Consider the following 9,635-nt stretch of genomic DNA (forward strand, 5'->3'; position numbering starts at 1 on the left):
ATCCGAAAGATAGATAATAAGAACTGTTGGCAAGGATGCAGAGAAATTGGAACCCTCATACACTGCTGGTGGGAATGTAAAATGGTACCCCGCTTGGGAAAACAGTCTGGCAGTTCCTCAAAAGATTTAACATAGAGTTACTATACAATACAGCAGTTCCACTCTTAGGTATATACCCAAGAGAAATGAAAATATGCTCACACAAAGCTTGAATACAATGTTCATAATAGCATTATTCATGATAGTCAAAAGTGGAAACAACCCAAAGGTCTATCAACTGATGATTGGATAAACAAGATGTGGTATAACCATACAATAGAATACTATTTGGCAATAAAAAGGAATGAAGTACTGGTACATGCTACATCATAGATGAACCTTGAAAATATTATGCTACATGAAACAAACTAGTCACAAAAGACCATATATTGTATTATTCCATTTATTTGAAATGTCACAGAATGTGCACACTTAGACAGAGAGTAAATCAGTGGTTGTCTAGAACTGGGAGTAGGGTCAGGGGAGGAAATGGGGGTGACTGCTAATGGGTTTGGGGTTTCTTTTTGGGGTAATGAAAATGTTCTAAAAATGATTGTGGTCATGGTTGCCAACTCTGTGAATATATTAAAAACCATTCAGTTGTACACTTAAAATGGGTGAATTGTATGTGAATTATATCTCAATAGAGCCCTTATGGTTTTTAAAATGTTACCTGTGGTATTTATCCTTATTAGGATTTGGAGCTCTGGAGTAAGAACATCTGAGATCAAATTTTGGTTCTACCACTTACTAACTGAGTGACCTCTAAGTGTCAGTTTCATTATTTGTAAAATGGGTATGATAATCTCAGGGTTGTTGTTAGGATCAAATGAGATCATGCACATGAAATAGTTAGCAAAAGGCCTGGTACCTAATAAATACTTAGCTAATGTTTGTTATTGTTATTAGGATTCCAGCTGTTATTTGCAGAATTATTTAAAATTCTTTTGACTATAACACAGCCATTTGAAATGAGTCATCGTCAGGAAATTATCCTACCTTTCAATATACAGTTTCTTCTGTTATTTACAGTAAAATTTTATCTATTTTTAGGATGATTCATGTGACAGATCATTGTTATTCTCCTGTGGTGAAGGAATCAGAGCATGTCAAGCCCTCATCACCCCCAGACATACACCCCTACCCTCCAAAACTTGAGAAAGAATATACTTCTCTTACTTTCTTCAAATCTACCCGAACAGATAGATGGTTACATCTACCTTTGAACAGAAATATTGCCCAATATAACCAAACTAAACAGTTAATACTCTTATTCTTTATATTTGGAAAAGTATTTTAAAAGTAATTTGCTTAAAATATAGTAAGCTTCCTTGCAGGTCTTTATACAGAGATAAATGCAGAGATGAAGGGCAAATTTAGTTTTAACACTTATATAGATATCTTTAACTTTATCATGTTCAGTTTTGCTTGTGTTTGAACTTTATAAAAATGGAATTATGCTGTATACATTCTCTGTCTTGCTGCTTTTATGAAACACTTTTTCGGATTAATTCGTGTTGATGGGTTCAAGTGTAGTTTGTTGATTTTCACTCCTGCGTAGTATTCTATCATATCATTTTAATATAATTCACCCATTGTTGAATTGTTGATATGTAATATAGAATTTTTAATACACTTTGATTCTTAAAATTCAAAGGACTATATAAATTATATAGAACAAATTATGCTTAAAGGGATCACAACAAAGTATTTGTATTGATTTTTTTAATATGTATTTTTAAATTTTTTAATAATGTAAAAAGTCTAGAAACTATAGAAATGGAAACATCACCTATAATTTCTATATATTTGTCTTATGCTTACATACTTTTGGCATGATTGTAGTTATGGTACTTAGATTTGTTTCTTGCTATTTTACCATCATGCACATTTTACTGTATATATGAGGCATCATAGATTTCTCCTTTATATCAATATTAATAGCTGAAAATTACTTCTGTCAGGTAGATAGACCATAATTTTATTAACCATTCTCTTCTTGTTGAAAGCTTCAGTTGTTTCCAGTGTGTTGTTGTAAATAATACTGAGATGAACATGTGTGAGACTATGGTTCTTTCCAGGGATAGCCAAGGGAAAGCACCACAGAAGCAGCCTGGAAACAATTACAAAACCTTTTTGATCTAATAGAGGAGTTAATTATTGACTGCCTGGGGCCAGCCCTGTGGCATAGTGGTTAAGTACAGTGCATTCCACTTTGGTGGGCCATGTTCACAGGTTCAGATCCCTGGCACGGACCTACACCACTCGTCAAGCCATGCTGGGGCGGCATCCCACATACAAAATAGAGGAAGATTGGCACAGATGTTAGCTCAGGGCTAATCTTCTTCAAGCAAAAAAGAAAAAAAAGAGGAAGATTGGCAATGGATGTTAACTCAGAGCCAATGTTCCTTACCAAAAAAAAAAAAAAAATTTGTTGACTGCCTGATTTATATTAGGCACTGTCATATGTGCTTTTGCATGTTTTTTTCATTTAATTCTCAAATAATCAGTGAAATGAGTAGTATACTCATTATTATACTTACCTGATTGTATTATAATGATCTGTTTGCATCTGTCTCCTAAGAATTACATTTTATTTTTGAATCTTCAGGGTCTGTTTCAGGTCCTGGCACAGAGTGAGGCTCAATAGATACTATTTATTGAAATGAATATTTAAAAGCTTTGCCTAGAGCCATCCCTGGCCTTACCATTCAAAATTCTCTTCTTTGCCACCTTTGTCTCCTGAGCCATGGTTTACAGTCTCTGAGGTAGGGGATTGGTAGACAGTAAACTGATTCCAGGGTTGTACCATGAAAGGTACTATTTAGACCAGATCTCTGATTTTAATTTTGTATGTCTGTTTTTGTCAGTTCTCTCTGCCAAAAATGTGGTTCCAAGAGGAAATTCTAGTTGGATTTTTATTAACTGATACTTTACTTACCATTGAAGTGAATGTTTATTTGAAATTCCTGTATGTTATTTATTCACTTGCAGTTTAGTTCTTTTCTCTGGTTATTTGGAATATTCACAATGAGATACATTAGAAGCATTCTATAGCTTTTTTCAGTGGAGGAAGGAACTGTTCTTAATAACCTACAAAACTGGAGACTACTTAAATGCCCACAAAGCATTCCAGAGTTCACGCGTTTTCCCCCTCTCTGAATTTCTATCGCACTTACTAACAATTTCATTCATTTTTAACTAGTTTGCTTTTGCCTTTATATTTTACCATAAACATACCCATATGTACCATGTATTATTAAAAGTTCTACTTCAACTTTTTTTAACATAGCAATCTATGGTTTCATAAAATTTGAAACTCTTATTTTTGCATACTTGGAATATGCTTAGAGTGACAAATTTAAAATGTAAGGATATTGGATAGTTTAAAACACACTTGCAATTCTTTATACCCAGGCTGGAAAAAATGTAAAATTTTGGAATACCATGTAGTGAGACCAAACTCCTCAACTAGAAAGTAAAGAGAAGCCTGCTTTAAAGTTCTTATCCTCTGCTTTGCTCTCGTTGACTATGAGAAGTAATCGCAGTGGGCCATTTGAGGAACATCCATAACTCAGGCTTATTTTGGTGGGTCTGACTTACCAGAGAGGAATAAGAGTAGTAACATGAAATATAAATATTTCAAAGGATTTGAATTGAATATCTTTTTAATTTATTGTGACTGTCAGTTCTTGCAGTTATCCTGAAGTCACAGTGCATTAATCTTAGCTCTCCTAAATGTGCCCCTATAACTACTACTTTAACTATGGAATTTCTTATTTTGAAAGTTCATATTTTTTATATTTGTGAAAAATATACATCTTTGGCACACTGAGGAAACAACTTATATTCTGGTATTCTGTAATGCAGTAGAATTACTTTTGATTTTTAATTCAACACGCTATGCAACACGTTTGTACAACACTTTGCCTTTATAGTATATTTGTAGTTTATAATTTAAATCTTGGTAAATGAAAGTATATTTTCTTATTGCTTTACTATAAGCAATTGCTTTACTATAAGCAATTGCTAGTGTTTTCCTTATAGCTCAGCTCTTTGTTTCAAGCCCCTTTCCTAACTTTGTAATAGGTTAATCAAATTTTTTTAAAAAACATCCCATGGGGAACTACTTTAAGGTCTGTGGTGATATTTCTTTTTTGTAATAGTATTAAATTCTATAAATTATTTTCTAACTAATTTTGTTTTGAAAGCTATCTGTAAATTATTATTGAAAATTCACTATTTCAACTATGGTTGTCTTTGCTACACTTTTTAAGTACGATTTTAATATGTTAAATGTCTTTTTCCCTTCTTTAGGTATGGCTGATGGCAAACATTGTACTTTTCCACATCTGCCTGGCAAAACCTTTGTCTATAATGCTTCTGAAGATAGACTGGAGTTGTGTGTGGATGCTGCAGGACATTTCCCCATCGGTCCTGATGTTGAAGATTTAGTTAAAGAGGCTGTAAGTCAGGTTCGAGCAGAGGCTACTACAAGAAGTAGGGAATCAAGTCCCTCACATGGGCTGTTAAAACTAGGTAGTGGTGGAGTAGTGAAAAAGAAATCTGAGCAACTGCATAATGTAACTGCCTTTCAGGGAAAAGGGCATTCTCTAGGAACTGCATCCAGTAGCCCACACCTTGATCCAAGAGGTAGGGAAACCCCAGTTGTAAGGAAGCATAGCACAGGGACAGACTTTAGTAGTAGTTCCAGTAAAACAGAGCCTTCTGTATTCCCAGCTGCTCCTAGTAACAGTGAGCTTATTCGAATAGCTCCTGGAGTAGTTACAATGAGAGACAGCAGGCAGCTTGATCCTGATTTGGTTGAGGCCCAGCGAAAAAAATTGCAGGAAATGGTTTCTTCTATTCAGGCTTCGATGGACAAGCACTTGCGGGATCAAAGTACAGAGCAGTCACCATCAGATCTTCCTCAAAGGAAAGTAGAAGGTGTGAGTTCTGTGAAGTCTGGGAGTCTTCAGACTGGCTTACCTGAATCTTTTTCTTTAACTGGTGGCACTGAAAACTTGAATACAGAAACAACTGATAGCTGTGTGGCGGAGGCACTGGGAGCAGCATTTGCCACAAGGTCAAAAGCACAAAAGGGAAATTCCGTGGAGGAGCCTGAAGAGATGGATAGTCAAGATGCTGAGATGACAAACACAACTGAGCCAATGGATCACTCTTGATTTAATTAGAGGCTAATAAAGGCAGAATGTTTATTGTGAATATGTAATATTTGTTGGCTGGGCCACATAACTTGATTAGTCATTAAAAATCTTGTACGTATATAATTCAAAGATTATATCTTGTTATTCAGTGCATGATCGCAGTGTGTGATTGGCAATAGCTTTTAATATACTGCTGCCCAGGCTGGCTCTGAATTCTTATAAATTAGTTAATAGATCTGCTGAGATGAGTTTCTTACATATATGTGGTTCATTGGAAGTTCTTTGTAATTTTAATTCCACGAAAGTCTTAATGTTTCAAACATAAAAATTCTCTTGCTTAAATATGTTTGATTTCTGAGAAGGCTAGAACTGGGGGAGAAAGGAGATTTTGCTAATGTTGATGTCATCAAGGTAACCATCCCACATATGTATTAGAATGACAAAAGAGTTATGTAAATTTGAAGGTTATCTGAACTAAATTGTATCTTAAAATTCATAAAAGGATTTATTAGACTGGGTTCCTGACATTTCTGTGAACGTAAACACATTCATAGAGATATGTATTCTTGGTGAAAATATCTTGAGAATAGAGGGTAATAATATAACATTTTGCTAATTTGAGCAAGGTTAGGGGGAAAATATCTATTCTAGAATGATAAAGTCAATGTGATTCAGTAATGTTGCCGTCTGAGCCAACACAGCCAATTGTGTGCTCTGTTGTTGATAATATGTTACTGTTATTTTTTGAATCCTGGCCTGGTCAATTTTTTTTTTTTTTAATCTTGCAGAAAAGTTGATTGCAAAGTGTGGTAGAAAATATAAAAATAATGGTAGCAGTAGTTAATCTCTAATTTTCAGAGTTTGTCAGATTCACAGAGAATTTATAAATAAGAATTTATCTTTATGAATGGGTTACATTGTTCCACAATTTTGATCAATGGTATTTAAGCTTGTATATGCTAAGTGTCTTTGAGCCCCTTTGAACCAAAAATGTTTCCTTCTTTTCTTAGAGTCCATTAGATTCTCTTTATTTGTTGGCTTTACCTGGATTTGGATGCAAATTTTACTGCATCATACCCTGATCAACTGGGCATTTGCTTAAATAGTGTATTCATCAAATCTTTAGTGCCAGTTTCCTCAAGAAGCACCTTTTCATGCTTACTCCTTAAAGACAAAGAATGTTTATCCCGAGATTGGTATTGCACTATTTTATCCTATTCTGCAAATCTGTATTCTGAAATGTACATTTCAATCCATATTTTTCCCCTGTTCACTGAAATTAAGTTGAATTTGAATGGATGAAAGACAAAATGTATGTTAATACAATCTTATCTAGAGCATTCAAAGCCTGGCTGTCTCTGTTTGCACATGTAACAGATGCAGAACTATGTTTGCATTCTAAGAAAATGTACATCAGAAAGTGTATTATCAGGTGTTTAAAAATCTCAACCTGTTGATTCATGAGGAATACAGACAGTACTTTAACTTGTGTTTCCAAATAGGGGAGGTTTTAGTTTTCTTTCTATGAAAGTATCTCTGACTGAATCTACTTACTAAATGAACTACTGCATTTTGAATAAGGAAAGAATGGAGAATCTAGGCATTTTCCAGGTAATATCTGAGCAAGATGTATATTTGGATTAGTTTCATCACCATATCACATTTTTTAAACCATATTTTGTCTCCATTCTTCTTCTAAATTTACTTTCAAGTGTCTTTCTCTGTATCTAAATAGAAGGAAAATTTAGAACTTTTATATTGTGTACTAGTTTTGCATAAAGAACTGCAGCTACCAAATAATATTTCCCATTTAGTTAGGATAGATGGCTTCTGTGTATTAAACTGAAAATTACAAATATCTCTAACCACTATAATTATTTTTGGCTTTTTCAGCCACTGAAACATGTACCCCCTCCCTTTTTTTTGTTAGTTTAAATACAGGAAAATTGTTTAACAAGCAAATGCACTGCTTTCACGTAAATGATATAATCACTTTTCTTTAACATTTTCTTGACCTGTGGCTTGATAATGTTTAGTTAATAACTGACAATTACACTCTCCTAGCATAATGTAAAAATATCAGAGACAAATAATTTTATCTCCCTATTAAATACTTGCACTTAGTCAAGTTAGAATGCACCTGTGAACATTAAGAGATGGGCTTAATCTCTGACAACACTATTAATTTCTCTTGCCACAGCAATGCTATTTAGAAGCTGGTTAGGTATAAATATTATAATAATAGTTTGGGTTCTCCCTTGATAAGGAATAAAAGACTTGATTCTGAGAATGGTCAGATTTCTTGAAATTAGTTTAAATCAGCTGATCTTTGATGGGGTAATTAATGGTTTTTGAGAAGTGGGCCAGGTATCATCTTCACAAAGACGTTTTAGAGCAGAATTTCTTTAAGTTCTTAAATATCATCCTTTGTCCTTCCATATGACTCTAGAATGATTATTTTTTAGTACTACCATTTGTGATTGCCACAACTTTGAGTCCAAGCTAGAGATCATAAATCAGTTAAAATATTTTTTTAGCCTTAGATGTAACATTATAATTCAATCCTATAATTAAACTGTTTTTAGTGTTTTACTGAAAATCGGAGTAAATTGTAAATTTTTTTCTTCAGTAATCCATTTTATAGTTAATCATACCAAATTTGAATCGATGACTCAAAGTCCAGGTAGAGTTGAAGATGGTGTATGTCTAGAATTCTAGTAGTGAGAAACTGGTTGAAATTGAAGAAAACAAGACATTGCCAAATATTATGAGCTAGAATATAATAAACTTCAAGGGAATGGTTACTCAGGAACTAGTTAAAAGAGCAAGCCTAAGGCCCACTTCCCCCCCCCTTTCACTATGTTTCAGGTATTTTATTGGAAAACGTTAGAATAAAGACCTGAGAAATTTAGCAAATGCTATTGACTGTGAAATTTGCTTTCTATCTTTTGATGATTTTTAGTTTGGTTTTTACAATCAAGCCTAGTGCTTGTAATTAAGATATATATTAACCTGAAATGCATATTCTCAGTCACAGGTCCTTATTGTCATTATTTCTAAGTATCTAACTTCATTGGAAATGAGCAGACTTTTGCATATGATCTCTTACCTCAGGGAAGATCACTTGCTAGCAAGTCATATACTACTAATGACAGGTTTTTCAGAATTGTACTGACACCACGTTAGCTACTAAATGCAAAATTTATAACAGTATCATTTTATGTAGTTACCTACTTATACTGGCTGCTAGTGAACGTTTCTTTAAAAATTTAGACCTCACTAATAACTAACCTTTAGGTATGAAATAAACTTGTAACTTCTGTCTTTAATTATGCTTTGGTCAGTATAGTGACAATATCATAAAATGTTTATTTCAGAATATCAATAGTTTTGTCTTCATTTTTCAACAGGAATTTTAATTGGCCCCTACTTAAAATACTGCAGAGCAGATTTTGAGAGGTATCATCATTCTCAAAAGAGGGTTTCCATATTAAGATTTTCATAAAAGCCTTGCAAAATCTGATTAAACTCCACTCATCTTAATGTGAATTTAAAATGACCTTTTCTAACAGTGGTTGTGAGATGCATACTCTTAAGTTGGGTAGCCATATCTCACATTTCAAGGTTATCATATAATTTTAAAAAATTGTCCAACCTCAAGGCTCTTCACAATTAATGCAATTAATATAAGAACTTAGTTTTTCAAACCACAACTATTCACTTGAAAACATACCATAGTAGAATGTTTACTTAAGAAATAAAATAACAAAAGAGAGCTATGTCACCAATGCAAGATTTATACTTAATTGTAAAGTTCTGCCATTCTTAATACTTCTTGGAGATGCTAAGTGTTTCAATTCATATTTAATGATGCTTAAATCGTGGGAATTTTAACATTTGTTCTAAATAGCAGAAATTGTAAAAATTGTGAATTATTGGAGAAAATGCCATTACTTGTATATCTGACATTTAATTTTTTTAATTATGGAGTCTACATGCTTTTGTAGTATAATATTAATACAATGATTATTCTCTTGTAAAAGAAAACTAGTAAAAGAAAAACCGTTTTAGTTGATGTTATCTGCTTGTGAGTATCAATTACTTAGTATTTAAAATTCAAGGTACTGCATGCGTTTCTTTAGCATGCACAGGTCCCTTCCTGAGCCTTTAATGCCTGAGGTAGAGGAAAAGACTGAAAAGGTTATCCATATTTTCAAGTTTATTTAACTTTAAGAATTAGTGCCGGAGAGTCTACTTTTTGGAGGGAAATGCTATTTAGAATATGTAAAAATAAGTGGTAATAGTGTAAATATTTAGAAGAAATTAAATGGCAAGTGCTTTAAGTGCTCAATAAAATAGTATAGATGTTATATCATCCCTAAGGCACTGGCTGTTACCCATTATTTTCTGACTTTGTGATTGCTGTAT

General features: G+C 33.3%; 1 protein-coding gene across 1 annotated transcript in view; it reads left to right on the forward strand.

Moving 5' to 3' along the window:
• Window positions 1-9,287, forward strand: part of VCPIP1 (valosin containing protein interacting protein 1) — a 28,018-nt gene extending 18,731 nt beyond the window's left edge. Inside the window, exon 3 of the mRNA XM_070631553.1 lies at window positions 4,357-9,287. Coding sequence (XP_070487654.1) covers window positions 4,357-5,225 — 869 coding nt within the window. The 3' untranslated portion in view covers window positions 5,226-9,287. The remainder of the gene's footprint in view (window positions 1-4,356) is intronic.
• Window positions 9,288-9,635: the final 348 nt, after the last annotated feature.

The sequence above is a fragment of the Equus przewalskii genome, chromosome 8 (assembly GCF_037783145.1).
Source record: "Equus przewalskii isolate Varuska chromosome 8, EquPr2, whole genome shotgun sequence".
NCBI classification, from domain to species: domain Eukaryota; kingdom Metazoa; phylum Chordata; class Mammalia; order Perissodactyla; family Equidae; genus Equus; species Equus przewalskii.